We start from the raw sequence: 26,446 nt of genomic DNA on the forward strand, positions 1-26,446 counted from the left end.
AAATCAGAAAATAAAAATTAGAAATTAGGAAAAAAAAAAAAAGAAACATTTTCCTTTACAAGAAAAAAAGTACGTGATATGACTGGATATTTCAATCTTTCACCAGAGGGGAAAGAATGACTTAGAAGAGTGAGTATATAACCATACAAGTAACCTGGGATAAGAGTTTAACTGAGAACTCTCTTAAGCTTCCCAGAAACTGGGGCAAAGTGAGAATTACAATAGGAGTTATATTCTGTAAGAAAGAAGTACACCAATCTGAAGTGACAAAATCCTTCCCGGCAACCAAGCATAAATGGACCCTGGAGCCTCACACGCGGGACACTGAGCAAAGACGTCTTCACCTGCAGCCCCACAGATAATTCAGGAACGTTTCTCAAAATGCCGTCAAAACACAGGCCTCGATAAAGGCCGAGGACATGGCAGGGGGGTCGGAGCAGCAGGGGGACGCGGAGGGCAGGTCAGGGTCCCCAAGTGCCGCCCGAGGGAGCGACCCCAGCTCTGCTCAGATGGGAGGAGTCGGCCACATAATTACAGCTCACGCAGCTGAACTAATTACCTTGCTAGAGTCGTTTCAATTTTGTCCAGCTAAATGCAATCATTCCCACGTTAGGGAGCTGATATTAAGCCGTGCTCACTGGCTTCTCCTGCTTCCCAAGGCCAAAAAAAATCATCCCACCCAGCACGGAGGACTGCTGGCCCTCCTCCTACCAGTTAGGACCAGTGCACATGAATCCAACCAACCTAAATGACGAGTTACTCAGAAACAAGTTAAAAAGAAGTGGACCCGGGAAACACAGTGAGAACCGGCACCTGCCCGCTGGGCCACAGGGACACGGCAGGGAAGGCGCTAGAGCGTGTCCTCGTGGCGGGCTGCCTCCAGGCTGCTTTTCTCTCCGTGCTCACAGACAGCCCCGAGGCCCTTGCACGCGGCTCCCGCGGGCACGCCGGACAAAAGGAGCAGCGCCTACCCAGGTGGTCATTCCCCGCGATGAGAAGCGGGCGATGTTGTCCTCAAAGTCAATGCCGCCCACTCCGATCACATCCATCTGGTCAGCAGGGTTATTCAGAGTGCTGCAGCGAGGCAAGAAAAAGACACAAAAGGCGGGGGGAGAGGAATCACTCTAAGTGAGAGAGTCAAACAAGGGCAAGCAGCCCCGGGACGGTCGGAGCCCACAGCAGCTCTCCCGCGGCGAGGCGCGTGCGGCTGGGAGGGCCCGGCCCGGCACTGCCACCTCTGCCGGCCCAGTGGTCTCCCCACACCTGAGACGCCCTCTCCTCCCCTCCCTCTCTCCTCCCCTCCCTCCCTCCTCCCTGTCAACTTATCGCCCTCCGGCCCAAGACTCTCTTCTGCCCTCACTACTGCCAGGCGTGCAGGAGTCCCCTTCCTCCGAGCTTCACAAGACTGGCCACGACCAGCCCTGTCACCTGCGTACACGTCCGTACACCACTTCCCAACTGCCGCGAGCGCAGCCCCCCCGAGCTCGGTCCCCGGCTCCTCTGGGAAGGAACTACAGCCACACACGTGCACCTGCCACCGTCAGAAAGTGAAAGTTCTCCCTGGGTCTCGGGTAGGTGTCTCCCTTCCTCATGGGAACCGTGGGGACCACTCATCTCTCCGTAACCCCGGGCTCCTCAGCGGGAAGGCACGGATGCGCGTGAAAAAGCATGCGGTTCTCCCCTGCACTTCAAGGGCGCTAGGTCCGCAATGACACGAACATTTAAACTACGGAGTCAAGATGTAAGTCAAGATGAACTATTTGACAGTATGAAACAACCACTTATGGAACTGCACTTCCCAGCTTTATCTATTTCCGCTCCACCACCACAACATGAACTCCTGAACCACAACTGAATCCGAGCAGCTGAAGCGACAGCAGCAGCAAGATACTACTGTTTCAACCACACGGGGCCGACCCTAGCATCACCTCCTTAGCTTACCCACCACCAGCATGCTACCAGCTGGTTGTTCAGAAGCACCAACAGTGATTTGTTAATCGGCTGACAGTAAAAGTTTACAAATTTCTATGACATCAAAGAGCAGAGATTAGAACAGAAGTCACTGGCAGTATTTCCCACTGAAGTTGATAGCAAAGAACACCAGCTTCCCACCCTGCCTCTACCTGCCAATCCCTATACTTTACACCCTTAAAATCAGGGGAAAGCATCAGAAAATCTTTGTTGGTGCTGAGAAGGGGGAAGTGCAGCTGCAGACTCCTTGGCACCATGAAATCTAAGCATCGAGGGTGCCGGACCCCAGAGAGCTCCCAGAAGGGGTACCCGTGGGGACATGTCGGGCAGCGTCACGCCTCCGATAAACAACCGGGCTCTTCAAGTGCATGACTGTCACGTGACCAGCCCTATCCGAGGCCCCGCAGTAAGCCACACCCGTTCAGGCTGTGGCACCGTGACCGCGTGCCACCCCCAGCCTACCCAGCAGCTGGCGGACACCAGATGCTGTGAGGCTCTGTGGGCAGACATGAGTCCGACACCGGGGCTTCCTCTCCCGAGATGCCCCTGACACACTAAACACGAGCAGCTCTTTGATTAGAAGCCCTCACGTGGACCGCCCACAGAAGTCACAGGATTTCAGAAGAGTGACCAGTGTGTGCAAAGCAGTCAGGATGGCACGTGGAAGAGCTGGTGTGAACGGAAAGGCAGGCTTGCGGCAGCGGGGGAGGGGGGGCGGTCAGCAGCAGGATCAGGTGACGGAGACCGAGAGGAACACGGTTTCCCCAGGGAGACCCGAGGAGGAGCCTGCTCTGAGGAAGAGTGCACGAGGGAGTGGGAAGTGTTTACCGGGACACAGCCACGCCCGTTCGTCTACGCATCCATGCTGCCTTCGCACTACAAGGGCAGGCGAGTAGGGGCAACATACCATGTGGCCCACAACGACTCCACTAGTTACTACCTGATCCTTTACAGAAAATGTTTGCCAGCTCCAGGCTAGACTACTGAAGACCTTGAAAACCAAGGAGAAAAGTTTAGATCTGATCAGGCAATAACGATCCACTGCAGATCCTTAGTTAAAGAAACTGCTAGACTCTGTTTTAACAACAGAAACACAGAGAAACGGAAGAGAAAGGAACAGCTACCACTCACAGAGGCTCCGTGTTCGCGGTGCTCTCCCTCGGCTGGCTCATTTTATCCTCATCCTCACAGCCACCAACCCGGGCGGGTCTCGTGCCCTCCAGAGCCAGGCGAGGGGGCCAGGGCTCGGAGAAGCAAAGGTCCCACAGCCCAAGGGCAGGTCAAACTTGCCTGGCTCCGTCCCCGCACCCTCCCCGCCACCCCACATCCCCCATGAAGGGAGAGCTGGGCTGGGGAAGACTGGAGGCAAGAGGATGGGTGGGGGAACTGACAGATAACCTGGGGATGCTGAGCTGCGGTGGGCTGGCCTGGAGCGGGGACGTCAGAAGTGGGGGGAGGGACAAATGGAGAAGCGTTAGAAAGAGAAGACATGGAAACTGGGTGAGGTTACTAAGTAACTGGTGCTTTTCGTGGCAGAACTATAGCCGGGACGTGTTTACACCACTTACGCCTGTGAGTCACAACACACATGACTGAGGACCCAGCCAGATCCCCAACCGTGGAGCCCTACAAGGAGATGGGATCGCTGACAGAACAGCTCTTAGGCTGGAACCACGACTGCGCATGTGCACGGGTTGTGACTTAGAGAATCGTAATTTCACAGAGTCCAGCCTAATCCCCACCCTGGATGAGCTCAGTCAGCGCTCGAGACGGCCTGCTCTGCCCCAGCAGCACGGCCAGGGTGTCCCTGAAGACAGGGCACGTGCTCCTGAAGGCACGAGCAAACGGCCATGCCAGGCGGCTCTCCTGGGTCAGGGCACGCTGGCAGGCTCCGTATGTTCTCTCCTTCCTGTGCAGTTACTTTAAGCCCTCTGCCACGGCACTGAACCACACACGTCCCGGGAGCCTGGTAAAGTGGGGTGACAGACATCCCACCGCAGAAGTGATTCAGCACAAGAGGTTATTTATATTATCTACAGAATAAAAACTGGAGGTGTAAGCAGAAGGAAAATTGGGATCACTAACCAGACAAACGCTTACGACTGCCTGTGATTCAGTGACTGATGTCCCGCATCTCAAGCCACTTTAATACACCATAACCCGGCACAAAGGGACATTTCTGTGACACTGTTCTCTGCTCCCTATCTGATCCTTCTCCTCAGTGCCCCAAACACAGTGTCTGTTACGCCACCCTGCACTTTCTCCTCATATTAGTCTCATCGTACCTGTACCTTATTTTTCCTAAAAGGCAGGCACCTCAACTTACCTACCTCTTTACCCTGTGCCTTGTGCACACTGGGTCTCAATAAATACGGTAGAATCCATTTATTTCTAACAGATTTACTTTCCTGCTTGATTTTGGGTTGGGGGTAAAAAGAGTAGAATAAAAACTTTAGGCCTCCAAATTGCTATTTCCAGCAAAGTTAAAAACACAAAAAATAAAACAAAATCGGCCTTGAGTTGGCAACTGCTGGAGTGAGTGGGCACATGAGATTCATTACAAAGTCTTTTGTATGTGCTGAAAATATCCACAATACAAAGTTTTAGACAGATATAAACAGGTATAGCAAGAGACAGACAAACAACAGGTTTTCAGTTATTTCAAGGAAAAAAATACCTCTAAGGTTATTCCTATCAGGGGTACTTACCCATAAAGAGGCCCGTCATTGCCGATAGCAGAAACCATGATGACGTTGTTAGCTGTTAATTCCCACACCTACAAAATTAACAAGCATTTATTTATGAAAGTACACCACTCTTTTTCTTTTTTTTTTTTTTGCGGTACGCGGGCCTCTCACTGCTGTGGCCCCTCCCGTTGTGGAGCACAGGCTCCGGACGCGCAGGCTCAGCGGCCATGGCTCACGGGCCCAGCCGCTCCGCGGCATGTGGGATCTTCCCAGACCGGGGCAAGAACCTGCGTCCCCTGCCTTGGCAGGCGGACTCTCAATCACTGCGCCACCAGGGAAGCCCCACCACTCTTAATCAATATATAATTGTTCAAAAATAACCACAACTTCCAAAAACAGAACTAAAAAAAGAAGGTATCCCCCTGAAAGCGCAACACCAGGCCAGTACAGACGTGGTATGGCTGGCAGTCAGAATTTCCAGAGACGATAGACTCCAGGACACAGATCCACGCACACAGAGCAGACCCGGGCTTTCCAGGCACGCCCAGAAAAGACAGGCCGTGTGCTCAGGTGAGAGGAAGCAACACAGCACCCTGTGCTGCTTCCCACACAAGTCACCGTGGCTCACGTCCTCACAGAGTGGTCACCATGTGGGCGACTAGCCACCAGCACACTAGACACGAAGCAAAGCGGGGCGCGAGGCAGAGCAGGAGTCGTCACCAAACGCCTCGTCCTCCGCACAGCGGCAGGACCAACCTTGTCGACGAACGGGTGGTCCATGAAGTCGGGGCCCCCGATGCTCAGGTTCAGCACATCGATCTTCTTCAGGATGGCGTAGTTGAAGGCGTCCAGGAACCAGGACGTGTAGGAGACCTGGCCCATTTTTAAAACAGTCCTTTAGGTGTTTCAGTGGAAGTCTCCAAATGCTAGATTCTCAGCAGCATGAAGTATTCACTTAAACTTCAGAAACAGATCCCAAGAACAACAAATGCTCTGCGATGTAAACCACTACACCCAGAGCTTCCAATCCTTGGGGCTGGACTCTGGGGAGAGGCAAGGTTCCCAGGGTCCCGTCCCGCCCGGCCTCACGTCCAGCGCCTTCCTGACCTTACAGCCTGCCTGCCCAGGGAAGACCTCAAACTTCTAACTGCCCCTCTTATAAAAGGACTTGTCCTAAGACACGTCTATTCAGTTAAGTGTTTCTAAATAGTTTGATGTATTTGTCTAATATTCTTTATTCCTAAATAGACTGAAGAATAAATGGTATCAATGAAAGTTATTTCACAGAATTACTTCTGATAGTTATTATTTCTCTCATAGTTTCCTTACAAAAGTTAAATTTCTTTGTGTATCGCCATTCACGTGTTTTGTAAGGTACAAAATTAAACTTAGAGTAAAAAACAACAGATGACAGAAAACAATAAAATAAGCGCTGGAGGGAATGAAAAGACTTTCAATCCAGAATTCTATATTCAGTGAAAATAGTTTTTTGAGAATAAAGATGAAATAAAGATATTTGCAGATAACTAAAGCTGGGAGAAGTCATAGCTACTAGACTGCGTTACAAGCAATACTAAAAGCATCTCTTCATGCTGAAAGGAAATTACGTGATGTGGAAACAGATCTACAGGTAGAAATAAAGAGCACTGGAAACTGAAAATATGTGAATAAATACAAAATGTTAAAAAAAAAAACCTTACAGTGGAAAAAGAATCAACATAATGATTAAGAATTATGTTTTTTAAAGGCTTTTAAAAATAAAACATTATATTTGCTTGAATGTGCAAAAGAAATTCTAGGAGTGGGTATGTGAAAAAAAGAAACTACCACATAGGGAACATGGGGAAGTAAAGGTGAGAACCTGTCGGACGGGGACAGGGTTGGGAGAAGTATCCCTGTGTTGCCTTTTGATGTTTTTGAACTATGCATTACCTATGCAAAAATTAAATTTTAACAGTTAATAAATACTAGGACCCTCCCTTTTTTCAGTAACGTTTCCAAATGCAGAGTGAGGGAACAAGCTTCCAAATCCACGTTACCCAACACGACACTGGGTGCTGGGCACAGAGGCTACCCTCAAGGCGGTCAGTCCAGCAGGGGCAGCGAACACACAGACACGGGGTTGTTCTCTCCAGCACAAGAAGTGTGCCCGAGACATGGTGGACAGGAACCCTGGGTGGGCCGGCCGGCGGGACAGGAGAAATGGGAGGTCAAGGAATCCCCTCGGAGCAGGGTCTTTGGGGTTCCAGTGAGGCCGATGAAGGGGGCGGTGGGAGCAGGGCAAAGCCGCCCCGCGGAGGGACGGGAGGGACAGCACGGCACACGGGGGACGCCAGCCGCAGCTCAGCATCGCAGACATGGCTGCTTTTAAAGCAGCACGTTTTCTAGAGTTTTGACTTTTCACATTTTAATATCAACGCTTTACGTTTCAGGGGTCCTCAAAACACCTACCTGGTTGTTGGTAAAGACCCTGAAAATATGAAGTTCTGCATCCGGAGCAAACCCCTGGCACTCCCTCATGCTGGCTATCACACCCGCCACGAACGTGCCGTGGCCCAGCCCTGTTGTCCAAAAGGAAAAAGGCACGAAACACAGCTGATACAACGTGTGCCAAGATGCAGCATTTCAAACGAGCTCATTCTCCGAGCCCGAGACACAGACTCCCCAGCACCTCTCCGGCCTCGCCAGCCCCACCTCGGGGGGCAGCCACTCCTGCTCTCCCCCCAGAAAGGAGGTTCCCTTCCACCAGGCGTCCCTCTCTCCTCACTCACCTCCCGACCTACTCTGAAAAGCTTCTGCCAAAAGGCACAAAACAACTTGGGTCTGCCTGAGTAACTGTTGTACACGGACTGTTTAAGCATCTACACTGAAAAATACCCTCTCAGCTGATAAAACGGAGGATGGGAGTGATGCGAAGCCCGCCGGTGACCAGAAAACACCCCCTCAGGTTCTCAGGACATCAGCCACCCACCGTCGTCCAGGGTTCGCTCGTTGGTCCAGTTGGTTCTCTCCTTCACGTTTTTGAAGTGGGGATGCTTCTCACTCAGCCCGGTGTCAAAAACGGCAACCCTTACGTTAGCACCTTATGCCAAAAAGAAAGCACAATGGTGTTTGAGAAATCATCGTTTATGAAATACATCCCTCTTTGGGACCCAGAGAGAATGACAGGCGACCCAGGGCCAAAGCCTGCCCAGAGGGCACACAGTAGGCCAGGTGCGAAGGAGAGGAGGGGACAGCAGGGGAATACCATCACCTGCCGCTAAATGAGACCTGAGGACACACAGAAAGTCCCTCCGGACGCCCCTCAACGTCACCGGCTCTCAGGGGGGCGGGGGGACCACCTCTCCAGATCCTCCACCAATGACTGACTTTCCCCTCTGGGCAACTTTCTCCAAGTCTCTACGTCCTCATCTCCTTAGAGAGGCCCATGGGGCGAAGGGCACAACAAAGCACTCACTTCCGGGAGAGCGGGGGCCGCTTCTACTCCCGACCAGGACTCGGTGCTGCTCCCTAACGGACAGTGACTCTGCAGAGAGGGGCTGTCCACCACACGCAGGGAAAAGCACACTTTAAGGAGAACCACTGTATTGCACACTTTTCTATGATAACAAGTCTACTTCAGATACTGGCCAAAAGCCATCTGTTGCGATGGGAAACATGACTCATGCTGTTAGATCAAGGAATTCTAGAAAACACGTAGGAAAAAATACAAGATACTCACTGAAAGGCTAACAGAAGTAACAAAGGTAATGTCTTTTTGGTATGAGGGTTGTATTTATGTATCAGTACTACATTAAATAATCAATTACACTGAGATAACCAACAAAGTGTATTGTTTACTTTTTAAAAATGCAGACACAATACTGGAAACCAGCTGGTTTGGGGGGAAGGAAAAATGCTTTTCTGATGATTAGAGAACTTCTGTTTTGTGAAGTTTTCCCCCTAAAAGGATAAACCAAGAAGAGACAATAATTTAATAAAATGTCAGCCCCCCAGGTTTTAAGTCTGAGGCGCGGTTAGGGAAGGTCTTTGGTTCTCTAAGGTAAGGGTCTCTAAGCCAAGGAGAAATGGAAAGACACTGAGACAAACTGTGACGTGTGAGGCGCCAGAGACATGGGCTGATATTTAGGGTCCAAACCTCCACATTCGTTAAAACAGGAATCTTCTGCCCGGATGTATCAGCAAGAAAAAAAATCTGATGGGTTGTGAGTTTTATTTCCCAGGGTATGGTCGTTACTATCGTTTCCTGTTCTGAAACAAAAGGTAACCACCTCGACAGTCAATCACTTAGCCATGCCGAACACAGGGCACCACACAGGAGGGACGTGCTCCATTTCACGAGACTGCCCAAATCAAGGTAACTATCTCTGGATTTGATCTCATTCCCTGGGAAATTACAGAACTCTGCTGGACTGCCAGTCAGCTCTGGCAGGGGCAGTGCTGTGTCTGTTCACGTGTGTCAACAGGAAAGAAACACTCCACAATCTACTCCTTGTCACCTCAGAAACAGTACAGGGAAATAAGACACAAAAAGTGAACAGGACTAAACAATTAGAAAAGCCACAGAAACAGATGCCCCCCACAACAGGAGCCAGAGACGAGGGGCAGCTGACTGCGTCCAGCTCAACCCGCAGAAGGACAGACCCGTGAGGCCCTGGAGGGGAGGCCACCCCGGCTGACAGGCCCACCTGTGTAGCCCATCTGCCACAGCACGTCGGCCTGCAGCGTCTGGGCGACCTGGCGCGGGATGGCCCTGAGCAGCCGTCTGCTCGAGTGTCTCCCGGTGGCGTGCCAGAAACCCGAGCCCAGGGAGAGGCTGGCCCTGCGCAGGGGGCGGGACGACTGCCACTTCTGGCTCCAGCGGGTCTCGTTGCAGGGCGCGGCGGGGTCAGCTGCAGCCACGGGAGAGAAAGATCAGAAACACAGGGGACACGTACCTGTCAGGGAAACAGCCACTCCCCCAGTGCAATGACTCCCGTCTGAAATCCCTTCTGCCGGGTGGTGATATTCCCTCCCCTCGGCCAGAAGGAGCTTCTCCACGTGGCTAGAGTCAGAGGATATTACTTAGCCATCACGTTATTCCCAAATAGGTCTTTACCTGGAATCTTCTAACCAATGTAAGGCAGGGAAAGACTGATAAGATAGTCATTTCTGAAGAAATAAAGTCAACTGTGATAATAAAACTGAAGGAATGCCTGGTTTTTCATCAGCCACTTATTCCCACTGAACCAGAAGTGTGTGTGTGTTGGGTGGGGAGGGCGGAGTATAAGAAAATGTCCACTAAGCAATGGTGACACTTCACCGTTTACAGTGTGATCCCTGGGACAGGAAAAAGCCGTGTGATCCCAGGACACCTCGCTCTGACCTTTTCCTACTGTGACCCGCCCAACGTCCTCAGCGTGCATATCTGCTAGAACGTCACTCTTCAAAAAGCAGAACAGAGGGCTCGGGGGATTGCTGGGGGTGATGGAACTGTCTTGTATCTTGATTTTGCTGGTGGGCACCTGACTGCACACTCTTACCACGACTCGCCAAACTGCACTAAAAAGCATGGATTTTACTATCTGTAAATACTTCTTTTTTTCTTAGTGGAAGAAAAAAGTAGAAGAAATACCACAAGGGTTGTCCCTTTACCTTTCAAAAACCATGCTATAATGAAGGAAAAACCATATGTCACATCCGTTTCTAAAGGGCAAATCTGTAATACCACTGAGGTTCTGTTTCTAAAGCCAATTACTTTAGCTTTCCTTCCAGTCTCACCAGGCTACACCCATGAAAGCACAGGGACCGGGAAAAATATACAGTCATGTCAATTCTATTAAGTAATTATGTGCCCAGTGCAACTGAAATTATTCTATACTGAACCTCCCACGTTGATTCTGTTCCTTCGGTCAACAGCCTGGGCACTAACTGAAGGACAGTATTCGAACTAAGGACGGGTCTGCTGTGCTCTCCTTTCAGCAGACTGGACTGCAACCAAAGGACTGCATTCAACTCCGGCTTCAGTCATTAAGAGAAAACAGGAAGCATTCAAAGAAAAGCAATTAAAGTGGTGAGGGGACTTGACGCCAGGTCACATTAGTAACCCCTGGAGGAACTGGCTATTTTTATTATCCTGGAGAGAAGGAACTGTTAAGGGGGACACCAGGATAGCCTTGAAATACAGTGCTGTCTTGGGGAACTCAGGTTAGCTCTGTCTTATGGCCCATGGAGAGACCAGGGATGGGATCCAGAGCGTAACAGATTCCAACCCAAAATAAAGCAAAGCCTTTGAACCACAGAGCCACAGAAAGAAATGAACTTTTTTTTTTTTTTGGCCGTGCCACGTGGTATTCGGGATCTTAGTTCCCTGACCAGGGATTGAACCCGGGCCCCAGCAGTGAAAGTACGGAGTCCTATCCACTGGACCACCAGGGAATTCCCCAAAAATGAACATTTAATGTCTGCTCACAACAGCCTAAGAAATCTGCTAAGCTCTCTTCACACGCACTACTTCCTTTTACCTTTGTAAGAACTCTGAGGTAGGTGGTATTATCTCCATTTTCTGGATGAGAAGCACTGAAGCTTAAAGAGGCCTTGCTTACCACAGAAGGCCACGGCTAACAAGGAGATACATACTATTTCCTTACGGGCTGCCGAGCACAGCATCTGACGACCGTGGTGGAGAGGATACAGAAGGGAACCCCCACCATGAGCCCTACGCTTCCTGTGCTAAAATCAGCCCTTCTATGTTTCCTAAAATATTCTGCAGCTCTTTAAGATAAGATTAAAAAATAAAAAAGGCCGAATTTATATATTTGGCTAAGTGTACAAGTTTTGGGTTGCTTTTATCTTCCTGGATTGCTCTGAGGTTATTGCTTTTCAAAGAGAAAAGGCACCACGAAACGTGGACTAGCAGAGAGAGCTCTGCAAAGCCAGACACCTGAATTCCACAGCTGACGCTCCAACTGGCTGTCACAGGATGCAAATTAGTCAGGCTTGTCCCCTGGCTGTTTTTGAAACCTCAGAGGTTCTCAGGCCTAGTATACGACAGACAAAAAAAGAAGAGCAAAATTTTCTTTTTCCATCTAATGAAAGAAATGACAATAAACGGTAATGGAACTAGCAATCTGTTGCCCCAGTTTACGTCAAATGGGGGAAAAACCCCCTTTCCTTTGGTAATACATTTGCTTTGGAAAATATTATGCAATAATATGCAACTTGTTATCTAAGGATAAACTTATCTCGACAGGCCCGAGTTGTAAGGACTATAGGAGAGTAAGCCCTGGAGCTGAAAGGGACTCAGCAAATTCCTTCCATCACTGCCCCTGCCCAGCTCCCAGCTTAAACAAGCCCAGCGGAGGCGCGATGGTACGCGGTCGGGAGGGTCTGAGAAAAGCAAAATGAAACCCAAGGAAGAGGTGTTTTGCGAGATGCCTTCAAAAATAAAAACATGCGCTGAAAGAAGCAAAATGCAAATAAAAAGGAGACTCAAAGACACCGTCTTCGTTTCAGAGTGTGACGGGGCGTCAGGGCCTCAAAGCCTGAACGCTTTGAGAGGAACCTGGTGAAAATCACTTCCCACACGACAGACACAACCATCACCCTCTACTGCAAACCTGCATTATTTGTTTCTATCAGAAGCACAAAGTCTCTTTTTGGTTTTTTAAATTCCTGCCAGGAAAACGTTCACGACTGACGAAACTAGATGGAGGGACAGGAATATTCCCTGTACTGCTTTTCAAATTCTGCCACGTGTGAATACGCACATCCTCCCCCTATTCCCAGCTCAGCAGAAATGGATACAGACCAGCCCAAGGTCACAGTACTCACACTCCGTATACTTGAGGGAACGAAAGACTTTCCGTTGGGGTGTTACCCGTTTGATGTTTGGATGGTCTTCAAGTGTTAGCAGCCCCGCTTTCTGTTTTTCTTTTATCTGAATCACCTCAAAATCACTAGGGTAGTCACTGGATGGATTGTTTCGAGGTATAATTCTCCAGTTGTCGATTGCACTGCTCTTCAGGGCGCTTGAAATAAATGAATTTCTAGCTTTGGCTGTAAAGTACCCATTGAAAGCCACGATATACTCTGCAATCAATGACCACAAAATAAAAGTGAGAATTTACGTACCTATATTATGACATAAGATTACACTTAATCTAAAACTTCCCTGGTAAAAGAAAGCTTACATATCATAAAACCTAGTAGAAAGAGGAGTAAACGAACAGACTGCTTTAAACACCCTGGATGGCAGCTTCCAGAGCTCTGAGTTAAAACGATGTGGATGAACCCCCACTGATCACAGGACACATCACTTAGAATCAGATACCTGGGCTATTTTTCAAAAACCGAACGTTAACAGAAATTTGAGTGTACGGCAGAGAAATGCATGCAAGGTTTTCAAACAGGAAGAAGGAATTCAGAGAAGCGAAGGCTCAGTTTTATTTTACTGAAAACAGTAACAAAATGTAGAGCAGATTATGTAAGACTAATTGCTTAGTTATCCACAACTGGTCACATAAACTTTCAGCCCCTCCAAAGTCCCCACCCTCACCAGCTACAATGACATCTGTTCCATGGAATCCAGTTTTAGGGAAATAATTCAGAATGTCAATTTACTTCCTTCATATAAGCTAATTATACTGGAAGAACAAACTTCAGCAGAACTAATATCCAAACACTATGCACTCAGCCCATTCGAAATTTATTGTTTTTGGCAAAAGCTGATGTTTACAATAAATCTGAAAAAAAACCGCATTGGGGGTGGGGGGAAGTCCCTGACATTTAAAATAATATCATTACCATATTCCACAACTGTTGAGGAGAACTCCACCTTCAAGGTCAGGTGGGAACAGCCAGGGCATGGGGCCTTTTCAAAAGATTTCTTTTCCAGTCTGTCACCCAGATGTTTCTTCCCACAGAGCAAAACCACCAGCAGAAGCAGCCAGATGTGGACAAGCTTCATGGTCATGAGTGAATATGGTCATAAAATCGCATAAATTCAAATCGCACTTTTTTCTTCCTTGATTATAAGTTAATTTTTGTTTCAGCTAAAAGCTGAAACATTACTGATCGGCCATTTTACAGTCTAGTCCAAGGTAAATAAAAGTTAAATTTCATGGCCTTTTGTGGTTTGGGCCGAAAAGAGGCTTTCATTTCTTTCTTCGTTTCTTCTCCATCTTGGGCCTCAGGCTTCGCTCACTCTGGCCCAGACACCTGAGTCCTACGCTCCATCTGCACCACAGAACCAAAGTCCAACAGGGATGAGTGATCACTCCGTGAGCCAGTCTATAAAACAAAGCAAGCGCACAGAGACATGAGCAGTGCGCTGACAGAGCCGGGAGGGTTAGTGATCCCTGCAATTTAGATAAGAGGGCTACAAGACGAAATAAATGTATGACACAACCATGGAACATCTTATTATTTCACTTTCATTTAGTTACTCCTCACTTCTTTCAGGGGGAAAAAATGTTTTAAGACAGCTTCAAAAATAAAATAGGATAAAATAAATGAGAAAAATAAGGATGACAAATAACCCCAGGAATATTAAGCACACTGGCCCTGAGCACCCAGCACCACGGAGGAGGAGGAACCATGACCCTCTGCCTATGGTCCTTACTACGCCTCTATTTCAGATGCTGTATTTTCCCATCATTTGCAGCTCTTCATTTCCAGGGCACTTCCCCAGTCAGCACTTTAATTCCCGATAAATTTTACCAATTTTTCAGGCAAAAGCTTGGTATACACCCTTACTTTCTGCTTTAAAATTAACACCTGAGAGCAAACTAATTTCCATGCAAGTCATGTACTTACCACCTTCTTTAAGAGACGACATAAATGGTCTAAAATTACTCAAACTATGCCTCTTCAGATTTTGAAATACTTTCTGCCAATTCTATGAAGAGAGCACAGAAGAGTTTTTATTGTCACTAAGTGTATTTTACCTGAAGCCTCAACTTAAAAGATTTTCAACCTGCTGAATATGTTATAAAATCAAATTACCTCTTTACTGGGAGTGACATGAGAGGACAGTTCGTGAGGTAAAAGCTGTTGCCAAAGAAAACTGCTGAGTATTAAACTGCACGTGAGCACGAATACCTTTCAAAGTATCTGAATGGTAAGGAAAATCATAATTCTTCACAATGAAGAACAGAGCAGTGATAAAACGACACCACAGGCTGCAGCACGCCCAGAAAAATCCGTTGCACAGCTCACACCAGAAACATAAATAATCCAGCAGGGGGAAGACAGACCAATGAGACAGACGGGCCTTCCATTCCTACTTGTTTCTAAAAAGAAAACACGCAGGACAAGGAGTTAGCCCCCTTTCAAGAGAGGGATGTCAGGGTGTTAAACCTATTCTTCCGGCAGAAACTGGTACCTGAGAGCAACAAGGAGTCTGTGGTTTCTGGAACTATTCATGTGTGCTTCTATAAACAGGAAAGCACTGATAAAGAAAAGTAAGGGTTTGGGCTTCCCTGGTGGCGCAGTGGTTAAGAATCCGCCTGCCAATGCAGGGGCCACGGGTTCGAGCCCTGGTCCGGGAAGGTCCCACATGCCGCGAAGCAACTAAGCCCGTGCGCCACAACTACTGAGCCTGTGCTCTAGAGCCCGTGAGCCACAACTACTGAGCCTGCGCTCTAGAGCCCGTGAGCCACAACTACTGCAGCCCACATGCCTAGAGCCCACGCTCCGCAACAAGAGAAGCCACTGCAATGAGAAGCCCAGACACCACAACGAAGAGTAGCCCCGCTCACCGCAACTAGAGAAAGCCCGCGTGCAGCAACAAAAAGCCAACGCAGCCAAAAAATAAACAAATAAATAAATTTATTAAAGGAAAAGAAAAGTAAGGGGTTAAGAGTATCTAAACAATCTTTGAAGTTCAAAAATTAGGACATTCATTGTTATAATAACAAACGAACCTGAAAAGCAGGCCTATCTCTGCAACTGGAGACCAAGGTTGGTGGAACAGAGTTAATCAGATAGAAATGAAATATTAAAACTTATTTCCATAGCAACATGAAGAACAATGAGAATGCCAGTCATATAAACAAAGAAACTGAAAACAAAGACCAGAACAGAAAGATGGAAGAAAAGCAACAGGGGACACCAACAGTCACTCCGACCTATTTTACAGCAAAGCCGCTTGGGAGTGAGGCCCAAGTCCTTGTTCATACTTGATACCTGCAGCAGTATCACAGAATACAACTATCTGAAGTATACAGCTGACTTAATTATAGTATTACGGGTCAAAGTAGAGAAAGCTAATCACTGGTGATAAGAGCTCTTATGTTCATAGGAAATGAACTTACAGTGAAAAGATTTAAATGGGTCTCAATTAAGGCAATTAAAAAAAATAAAATAAAAACAGAATGCTAAAGAATCTATGACACATCTTTACACTACCAAATGTAAAATAGATAGCTTTAAAAAAAAAGAATCTATGACACATTTGGACTGGATATAACGCAAATATTAGTGAGCCATACTAGTGAGCAAATATTAGACCTAACAAGTTGAGTTACATCAACTTCAATTAAACCTGTTCCAAAATAATTCACACACAGGTAAAGACAGTGAACTTACAATCAGCCTGTGGGGGAGAGATGGCTGATGTTCTCTCACAGCTGAGGGCAGGAGCCTGACTTGAAAAGAAAGAGAAACGGAAAGAAAAGGTCAGGGATTCTGAAATTTTAAAATGACTAAAGTAATCAGTTCTCTTCCAAACAGAAACAGGAAACTTTTTAGGTCTTTGGAAAACAGGACACTGCACGATCGTAAGACAGTCTACCTTAATTTACTCACTACATCGTACAAATTTATGAAGTGCTAACCAAGTTTCAGACACTGCCAGGGGTTACAGAGGAAACACGTGTTGTTAGTAGGTGAGGGACGCAGGCCTCCAGGTGGGAGCCTGCAAGGAGGCCAAGCACAAACGCCAACGGCCAAGCCAAGCGCAGGAAAGGACGACAGCAAAGGAGAGGCACAGGGCCCGCGCGGGGACGGGGGACGGAAGGAGGAGCCTTCGGGAGAGGGGGCTGGCAGCTGGCTCTGGCCGACTCTACCCCCGCAGGGCTGGAAGCGTGGAAATACGGAAGAGAAGCGGGGCATCCTGAGCAGAGCTACGTCCCGGCGAGGAAACGCAGGGTGCGCGCAGGAGCAGCCAGTGAGCGGTGCCAGGCTGGAGAGGGTGACAGGGCGGGCGCTGAGGCAGGCACGGGTCTGAACAGCAGGGCCAGCGACAGGCGGAAACAGCCGCTCAGAGCGCCAGCGGAGCGCCCTGCAGAACGAGAACCCCGCGGCGGGGCGGGGGGTGGGGGGCGAGCGGCTCAGTTCCCTCCTCCGACCCATTTCCCCGGAGCCCCAGAGCCAGGCACTGCTCCGGCCGCCCCGCAGAGCAGTGAGCACAAGACAACCGAAATCTCTGCCTCGTGGAGCGGCCCTTTCAGAGGGAGACAGGTATCACGCACGATGAGAAGACGTGGCATTTAGCTGGTGATAAATGCTGTATTTTGAAAGCAGAAAAAAGAAAGAAGGGGGATGTGACAAGTCAGGTGGAGGGGTGAAGCTGAGACAGAGTGCTGCAGAAGCTTCTGGAAGGGGACTTCTGAGTGAAGACCCGATGGAAGCGGAGCGCTCACCAAGCCCCCTGGGGAAGGGTGCCGCGGGCGCTGGGGAGACAAGGGCAGGAGCCCGAGCAAGGGCACGCCTGGTGTGTGCCAGGAAGAGCAGAGGCCAGGGGCGAGGGAAGGGGACCTCGGAGGGGAGATGAGAGGCCCGTGCCCTAGCGCTGAACGGGCAGGGAAAGCATGAGCAGAGCAAAGGAGCCTCACCGGCCGGCTGGAGCTCCGTGTGGAGCGGACACAGGCGGAAGCGGGGAACCCCTGGAAGGCCCCTGTGAAGAGGGTGGCTTGGGCCAGGGAGGGGCAGGGGTGGCGAAGGCAGAGCCGAAAGGCTCCGCTGACGACCAGATGTGGGGCGCGCCCGTGAGGAGGCAGGGACAGCACCAAGGCCTCCGGCCCAACGCCCAGGGCGTCTGCCCCAAACGGGATGGCGAAGGCTGCAGGAAAAGCCGGCTCAGGAAACACGGGCAGGACCTGAGTGCTGCCCCAAATTAGGGGAAACATTTCCATAATGAACAGCAGTCACTGGTTTAGTAATTGAAAGGTCACTGAACCTCTCACCAGAGGGCCACACTAGAGGAGTCTCCAAACCACAGGGGCTGGAAAGCAGACACCCTCATGAGGACAATCCCCATGGAGGGGGAGGAAGGAGAAGGCTGGGAAGGACGGGAACAAGGAGACACTCCCTATCTGGACCTGGCTGACCTGCTTCTGTTCTTTAAAGGTGAACTAAAATCTGGTTCTAGGAAGACACTCTTTTTCAAGGGTGACAACAGATATGGAGGTTTCTACGTTTCCCAGTCCCAGAAAGAGAGAGCTTCAAAACATAAATTTGCACTGAGGAAAAGAAAAATGCCACGGGGGACCTAGAGGCGGGTGAGTGACGGCGTGGGCGCTGGGGAGGGAAGACCCGCCACCGCCTACCGACCTCTGCGCCCTTGGCCTGTTTGTTTTAAAGATACGGCTCCCCCGACTCCTCCGCAGCGCTCTGAAGGCACCCCGCGACCGCGTGCACAAGGGCTGCGTTCCGCTCTCACTCCACAGTTCAGCCCTGGAGAGTGTGTCCCCAAGACGGGCTCACCATCTAGTGGCCAACACGTACGCAGCAACAAGCGTAAGGTGAGCACAGAGAAGAGGAGCACAGACACAACAGGAAAAGAAAACACTTTCTGTAAAAATAATCGGCCGAGGATAAGGAGGAGGCAGCGGTGGGAGAGCTGCAGCGGCCTGGCGCGGAGTGACGGAGGCTGAGGGGAGAGGCCCCTGGCGAGGGGTATCAGAGCCTGCGTGAGGCGCCGGCAGTGACGAAGGGACACTGATTTGATCAGATAAATATTTTGTGGATAATGGGAGGCAGATTTCTCACTGACAGGGAAGGAAGTCTCAAATATGAAAGGGGAAAAACTGGAATGAACCATGCAGGATCACAATAAAACTGGAAGTAGTGGTGTGAACTCAAGCTTTTCAATATACAGACATGTAGAAAAATACACTCACACAAACACACACACATGTATTTCCTAGCTCTGTCTGCTGAAAGGACACAGAGGCAGTGACATCCCAACAGGAGGGAAGCCAGAGCTGGTTTTCTAAATAACTATTCTCCACTAAAAGAAACCAGGCTCCTTGGAGAGAGAGCTAGTTCCAGGCTGGGCAGGGTGAACAGAGATGCGTCTGGAACATCTTCTTGCGCCAGAAAGTAAGGAGAAGCTCAAAGAATGGTGGGGACGTGTCAAAGGGACACAGAGGCCAGCACAGGACAATCTGAGCATCGAAGCAAATAATGAATGTAACAGATCCTGACCCACTGAATACAACAGGAAAGCATGAGTCCACTGTAGCATATATACGTAAAATAAACTTAAACTGTGAAGAGGAATAAGTTATTCACATGGGCTCAGAATGGCTCCCAGCAAAATCCTGATTTACGAAAGGAAATAGGGTAACCCTACAATGGAGACGCTTCATCAGGTTAACCAGCGATGGGACAAATGGACCCAGGTCCACCGGGCAGACGCACTGGAAGAGCCTGGCGTCACCTGAGGGGCTCCTGCCAAAGAAGCACAACCTGAATCAGATCCTAAGGAAACATCAGGACCCCAATCGAGGGACATTTTTCAAAACAACTCGCATAGAATTTCCATAAGTACTGAGGTAATGAAAGTCAAGGAATGGCTGAGATTGAAGGCGACTCAAGAGACATGACCGCTAACTGCAACTCAAGACTCTGAACTGGATCCCTTTACTGTAAGTACATTACCGGAATGAACAACTGGCAAAACCTGAATGGGGCCAACCTGTGATCAGCTAGCAGTGGCGTATCAAGACTAACTGCTGGATTTTGAAGGCTGTGCCGTGACTGCATAAAAAGGTCCTTGCTTGCAGGAAATGCCCACTGAAGTATCCAGGGGTAATGGACATCAGGTGGGCAACTTACTTTCAAATTGTTCAGAGGGAAAAAAGGGCTTCTATTGTTCTTGGACCCTTTCTGGCAGGTTGAATGGTTTCCAAAATATGCAAAAAAAAGGTCCTACATTTAGTCTCAGTTGCTAGCGCTGCCCTCAGGAGGGTGGGAGTATGAATTTGAAAATGTGGTGGAGGACTTCCCTGGAAGTGCAGTGGTTAACAATCCGCCTGCCAATGCAGGGGACACGGGTTCGAGCCCTGGTCCAGGAAGATCCCACATGCCGCGGAGCAACTAAGCCCGTGCGCCACAACTACTGAGCCTGCACTCTAGAGCCCGCGAGCCACAAGTACTGAGCCCATGTGACACAACTACTGAATCCCGTGCGCCTAGAGCCCATGCTCCGCAACAAGAGAGGCCACCGCAATGAGAGAAGCCTGCGCACCGCAACGAAGAGTAGCCCCCGCTCGCCGCAACTAGAGAAAACCCGCGGGCAGCAACGAAGACCCAACGCAGCCATAAATAAATAAAATAATTTATAAAAATAAAATGTGGTGGACGGGTGGGGGCAACTTTAAGCCTCTTCTGTGAGACTCACTCTGCACAGACCCATGTGTGCACAACCAGACCATGGACCTTATCAAATAGGTTTACACCCATCACCTGTCACACAGAATGATATCTGAACACACCAAGAGATGGACTGAGCCAGTCAAAGAGAAATTAAAAGTATTTCTCATTCTAAGGAATTAAGGAACTGAGATAGTAAACAGCTGCTAAGATTAACCCCACTGCCTCTATAATCTACATGATAAAAATCAAGTAACATTTTGACAAAAATTGAGACAAAAATTGAGTATAAAATAAAATCATGTTTAAGAATTCAACCCAATAAAATGAGTACTCTCATAGGTTGCTAGTGAATGTAAAAAACTCTTATGACCTTTTAGAGTAATTTGCCAATATATGGACGTAAAAAACTTTTAGTCTAATAACTTCAGTAATAACAACAACTAACACTTACTGAGCATTTATCATGTGGCAGGTGTTATCCTAGTAGCGTGCATGTATTAACTCACTTAATCCCACGACAACCTGTTCCTACCCATCCCCCCATTTTCAGATGAGAAAACTGAGGCCCACGGTGGCTCAGCACCTTCCCTGGAGTCACCCCGCCAGTAAGTGGGGAAGCTGGGCTGGGAACTTGGGTGGTCTGGCTCCAGAGGCCACACTCTTACGAGGTAGGTTACCCTGCTTTCCTAAAATCCATAGAAGTATAAACCTGAAAGCATACAATAATTTATGTCCAAGGATTTTAACTGGGAAAAATTACAGACCACCTAAATGCAATAGGGGACTAGCTAAATAATTAGTGCACCCATACTATGGAATGCAATGCAGCAATTTCAAACTATGGTCCTTTGGAAGGCTGAATAATGGTCCCCAAAAGATGTCCACATTCTCATCCCCAGAACCTATAAATGTTACTTTATATGGCCAAAGGGACTTTGCAGGTGTAACTAAACTAAGGACGTCTAGTGTCCTGGACGATCCAGGTGGGTCCAATGTAATTACAAGAGTCTTTATAAGAGGGAGGCAGGGAACTGATGACGGAAACATGAGGCTGAAGTGATACAGGAGGAGGTCAGGAGCTAAAGAATGCAGGTGCCTCTGGATGCTGGAAAAGGGAAGGAAACACATTCTCCCCTGGAACTTCCAGAAAGAATGAAGCTGACACCTGGACTTCAGCCCCGTGAGACTGACTTCAGACTACCGACCCCCAGAACTGCCAGAGAATAAATCTGTGTTGTTTTAGGCCACCAAGTTTATAGAAATTTGACACAGCAGCCATAGGAAACTAATATATTTCCCGAAGAATATGGGGGAAATGTTAATGAAATATTAAGGAAAACAGTTCATGTACAGTGTGATCCAAATCTTGATTTTTAAATATGTATCTATGTGCACAAGGAAAAAAGAACACGAAAAACTATGCACCAAAATGGTACCAATGATTCTATTACCTTCCGATACTATGATTACAGGTAGTTATGTTCTTAATTCTATTCATACCTTTTCACAAAGAGCACATGTTACACTTTTAAATTAGATAAAACATATTATTTAAATACTTTAATAAATCTTTTAAAATAAATTTTATAGAAAAACAAATTTTCTGGTAAGACAGCGGCACAAAGTCAAAGTATGTTAAAAATGTAATTTTATTTGTACATATAGCAGCGCTTAAAAGGGATCTATTTCCTAGGAATTGTTTTCAAAAATCTGTGTCTACCTTCTAGCTTAAGGTTATGCTTTTAGCTAGTACATTCTGAACGAGTTTATCATCTGTAATATCACTTACTCATAGGGCCTGGTTAGGGCTGTTACTGGATCCACTAAGTGTTTACTGGATTTAATTTCTATAAATTCTTAACGTAGAAGACCTGGTTATCTTTGCATACAAAGGTACACCCTAAAAGATGGTATTTACAAAATTATGGATTTTCCATAAATAAGTATAATTATGCCTCCAATAAAGGTACAATCAAAAAATATTTGACATTAAATGCTAAATGTAAAATAAACAGCTCAAAAAATACAATGCCAGGAATAATATTTAATGAGATATGTATAAAAGGGAGACAAGGTAGAGGAGATGTATTACTTGGGCAAGTGACAGCTAACATTCCTTACAGCTCTGAGAATCTTCTACTTTGCATTATAAAAGGGTATCACTAGGATTATGATGCCCCGTATAGCTCAAGTACATCCAAAAGGATTTCTTTGCAAATAATTAAAGAACACAATTCAGATGAGAGGAAATGACTTATATCACCTGATGATAGTCGTCTAATTATGAAGATGTGCCTTGCTTTTTAATGACCCTTTACTGAAATAGATCCAGAGAAAATTGAACTGTTTAGGCTATGGAAGAATACCACTCAGTTCAATTAAAATTTGACAGTAAAAATACCACTTTTGTAACTAACTGCATACTTGACTGTATTACCATTGTTTAGCAGGCTAACATTTAAGAGATGCCAGACCATGCCAAAACAAAGGTGTATTCTTAAGCCTGACTGAACCATTCATTCTGGCACATTCTGTCCATTAGTAGGTTTCGTAGGGGGGAAAAACACAAGCAATTCAGTCCCAAGAGTCAAGAGTGCCCAAGTGAAGGACCATCATGGTCCACACTGCTTTTATTGCCTATTCTTTCTCAGATGTGGCTCCTGTCTCCTTTTTCTCTTGACCCTTCAGCCATCCAGTACTGGCCAGCCCCGTAGAAGGCTAGTACTTTCCTCATTTTACTTGAAACTCATTTTCTTAAGCAAAAAGACATTCTCAATATTAATAAACCAAGTTAACAGATTTCTCAGCGTGTCAAAACCGATTAGGCCACAGGGAGGAGGAAATCAGTCTCCCTAACCTGACTCAGGCCAAACACTGAGAAACCAAGGTCCAGCCTCCCATTCTTAATATTTCAAGTCACCGAGGGCTGGAGTTGCCAGGTTGTTCCAAAATATAACCAGTACCTTAACTCTCCCCTGGTGTCAGGGGGCAGATGCAAACACACGCCCACCCCAGCTCCACTTACAGCGCTACGCTAGGAGCCATGTGTAGTCTGCCCAGGCCTGCGGCCTCTCACTATCTGTGGCACTTACTGTGGCTGCCACACAAATGAAAGAGGCAGCAGGCGGGGCAAGAACTATCTACCACCAGACCGACAGAAAATGCGATCAAACAACACGTGGATGGGAAGGGAACGCTAAAACCTCCTGACTCTTCAGAAGACAGCCTGCTTGATCCCATAGGACCCTAGGTGCTTCTAAGGCTCTGCAAGAACCGAACCAGAATTTCTTTATTTATAGACGCAACCAACTGTTGATTATAAGCCTTATAATCAATTATAACTATAAGCCTTATAATATAAGGGATATAAAGGATACTTGGGGAGCACCATTGAGACAGCTTATGGGCAAGAGTCCCACCCGCCACCCCTGCTGCCACCTCTAACAAAAAGGGCTCTGGCCATCTGCATCATACATGGAAACGTAACATTTTATTTGAGAAAAGTGTCCAGGGGACTGCCCTGGCCGTCCAGTGGTTAAGACTCCGCGCTTCCACTGCACGGGGCTCGGGTAAGATCCCTGGTCGGGAACTAAGATCCCACATGCCACACAGCCCCACCCTCACCCCCAAAAAAGTGTCCTGCATGAATGGATAAACAAAATGTGTTATATCCATACACTGGGATATTCCTGGGCCATAAGAAGGAATGAAGTATTGGGGGAAGGCATAAACTAGGAGTTTAGGATTATCAGATACACTCTACTATATATAAAATAGATAAACAAGGACCCATTGTATAGCACAGGGAACTATATTCAATATCTTGGAATCACCTGTAATGGAAAAGAATCTGAAAAAGAATATATATATGTATAAATGAATCACTCTGCTGTGCACCTGAAACTAATACAACATTGTAAATCAACTCTACTTCAGTTTAAAAAAAAGGAATGACTTACTGATACAGGGTACAATGTACATGAACTCTGAAAAGAGTACGCGAAACAAACGAAGCCAGACACGATGGCCACATACGATCTCACCTGAATACACGAAATATTCAGAAAAGACAAATCTCAGGAGACAGGAAATAGATTAGTGGTTGCCTGGAGCTGGCGTAAGAAATAGGCAGTGACTGCAGATGGGCACCAGCCATCTTTGGGGGATGTCACCTTAAACTGGGTTATGGTGGTTGCAGAACTCTGCAAATTTACTAAAACAACAACTACCAACAAATACTGAATAAGTACACTTAAAGCAGTTGAATTTTATGGTATGTAACTTTACCTTAACAAAGCTCTCACGTTAAAAAAATATATAAATAAAATGGGTGCTGCAGATTAAAGGTTGGGAAGAGTCACTGTTCTCCAAACCCCTCATTTTTATACTCAGGCAAACTGAGACCTCGAAGTGAGAGCGCTACTTACCAGCACAATCGAGACTAAAGGGCCATAGGAAACGAAATTCTCCAGTTCAACTCAAATCTTAAGCCACTCGCAAAGGACACTTGGAAGTGTCCTTCAGAATCTAAAGTAACTGTAAATATTTAACTTAATCTGCATAGGCAAACAGGCCATAAGTCTCAGGGGCTCTAACCCAAACAAGGGGTAAACATCTTAATGAACAAATGTAGACGGTGTATAACCGTCTCACGCAGCACATTCAGGACAGGGCAAGGCAAGATTTTAAGATTCTACAGGTCTGAAAGGCATTCTTGTTCTGAGAGTCAACCAGAGCCTCCCGAACCCAACTTGCCGACGAGCTTCTTACCCCGCATGTTTGAAAAATCAGTGGAGCAATGCGTACAGACCGAGACGGGGAAGAGAACCGAGGTCCCTTAAGATCTGATACCAGCTCCCTCTGGGAACAGACCCGAAAACTGCGGTCTGTTCGGAGGCGGAGGGCCAGGGCCAGGCATATGGTTTGACTCCGTTAAAGTGTATTTCAGATAAAGAAAACGGTGAAATGGAACAAGCTACCGAAGAGTGTCAACACGCAGAGAGGGCCAGGCGGGGACACCAGCCGGGAGCCGGGCCGGTCTGAGGCGAGTGGAGGGGACCGCGAGGCTCCCACGGGCAGGCATGCAGTGCACCGGCGCGTCAAGCCGCCCGTCCTCCCCGCTCCCCGCACCGTCGCCCCCGCACCACCCAGTCGGCGGCCAGCGGTTCCCGGGTCGCAACGAGGCCCCGCCGCCGCCCGCCGCCCCCGCCAGCGCAGACCCCCGCCCTCGGGGCCTCGAGCACGCCGGAGAGCGCGGGCGGCCGCGCGGGTCCGGAGAGGCGGCGGCTCCGGGGAGCGGGCCGCCTGACGTACCCGCGGCGGCCTCAAGCTCGGGTCCGCCCGGCCCGGGATAACGGCGCCTCCGCGGCGAACACGCCTCGGATCTCCATGCGGGGTGTTTACTCCCAACGCTCGCGATACTGCGCGATCCGGGCGGAGAAACCGACGGCCTGGAGCGCCGGCCCCGGCGGCCGTGCGTGCCCTGCGTGCGCGCTCCGGACGCCGGGGGCCGCGGGGCCGGGCCGGGAGGACAGACGAAGGTCTCGCGAAGTTTGCGGCCCTGGGGCGGGACCGGGTCGGAGTCCGGGTAAAGGACTGTTAGAATGGGCCGGCGAGGGATGCGTAGGGATTTAGGGCAGGAGCTCATGGAACCTGCACTGGCCCGGGCCGGGCTCGGTCCTGCAGAGGACAGCCATGGCGAAACGGCCCCTGAAAGCTTCTACTCCAGCGCTCTCCTCCTGGGGCCTTTTGGTGTCCGGAGCAAGAGCCGGGTTCAGCGCGCGCCCCCTGCAAACCGCTACCCGTTTTACCCGCGCGGCACCTGGGACGCGGGCGGGTGAAGTGCTTGCTCAGGGCGTGAGGATGCGAGTCCTCCCCTGACTCCCACCCTGACCGGCGAGACCCCTGCCCCAAGTCGGTCCACTCCACTCCTAACCCCTCGCGGCCTCGCCTGGAGCACGGACGCCAAGCGGCTACCCCTTTTGAAGAAACAAGGATTAATGTGTTGAACTCTAGAAGCGCGCCCCCCCCCCCAAATGTCCGGGTGATTGAGATCACGGGCTGTTTTGTGTCTAAATGTTGAGCCGGTCCACACTTGACATTGGACACAACTGGGGGACTGAAAGCCTGTTTTACGTAATGCTGATGACAAATGATGTGCTATATAGTGAGACAAAACTGCTTGCATCTTGTTTGAACTTTCCACG

The 26,446-nt window shown here is 48.6% G+C and overlaps 1 protein-coding gene and 2 long non-coding RNA genes across 9 annotated transcripts in view; 1 reads left to right on the plus strand and 2 right to left on the minus strand.

Annotated features, from left to right (window-relative positions):
• MBTPS1 (membrane bound transcription factor peptidase, site 1) overlaps positions 1–13,909 on the minus strand; it is a 37,962-nt gene extending 24,053 nt beyond the window's left edge. For all 3 annotated transcript variants that reach the window (XM_067719957.1, XM_067719956.1, XM_067719959.1), the window contains exons 1-8: positions 13,443–13,909; positions 12,471–12,728; positions 9,347–9,550; positions 7,630–7,740; positions 7,110–7,219; positions 5,415–5,531; positions 4,680–4,747; positions 972–1,074 (exon numbers count right to left, since the gene is read on the minus strand). In XM_067719957.1, the coding sequence (XP_067576058.1) occupies positions 972–1,074; positions 4,680–4,747; positions 5,415–5,531; positions 7,110–7,219; positions 7,630–7,740; positions 9,347–9,550; positions 12,471–12,728; positions 13,443–13,611 (1,140 nt within the window). In that variant the 5' untranslated portion in view covers positions 13,612–13,909. The remainder of the gene's footprint in view (positions 1–971; positions 1,075–4,679; positions 4,748–5,414; positions 5,532–7,109; positions 7,220–7,629; positions 7,741–9,346; positions 9,551–12,470; positions 12,729–13,442) is intronic.
• Positions 13,910–14,455: 546 nt separating this feature from the next.
• Positions 14,456–17,726, minus strand: LOC137215167 (uncharacterized). Of its 2 annotated transcripts, none has more exons than XR_010939183.1 (3): positions 17,474–17,726; positions 16,227–16,281; positions 14,456–14,535 (listed from the first exon to the last, which is right to left on the minus strand). It is a non-coding gene; the product is annotated as an uncharacterized lncRNA (long non-coding RNA). The 2 variants fall into 2 exon arrangements; XR_010939182.1 differs by having other exon boundaries at positions 14,462–14,535; positions 16,227–16,285.
• Positions 16,805–18,717, plus strand: LOC137215166 (uncharacterized). 4 transcript variants are annotated; one of them, XR_010939179.1, is made up of 3 exons: positions 16,823–17,099; positions 17,988–18,139; positions 18,222–18,717. It is a non-coding gene; the product is annotated as an uncharacterized lncRNA (long non-coding RNA). The 4 variants fall into 4 exon arrangements; XR_010939181.1 differs by having other exon boundaries at positions 18,248–18,717; XR_010939180.1 differs by having other exon boundaries at positions 16,827–17,099; positions 18,308–18,717.
• The last annotated feature ends 7,729 nt before the right edge of the window (positions 18,718–26,446 follow it).

This window comes from Pseudorca crassidens, chromosome 20 (assembly GCF_039906515.1).
Source record: "Pseudorca crassidens isolate mPseCra1 chromosome 20, mPseCra1.hap1, whole genome shotgun sequence".
Lineage (NCBI taxonomy): Eukaryota > Metazoa > Chordata > Mammalia > Artiodactyla > Delphinidae > Pseudorca > Pseudorca crassidens.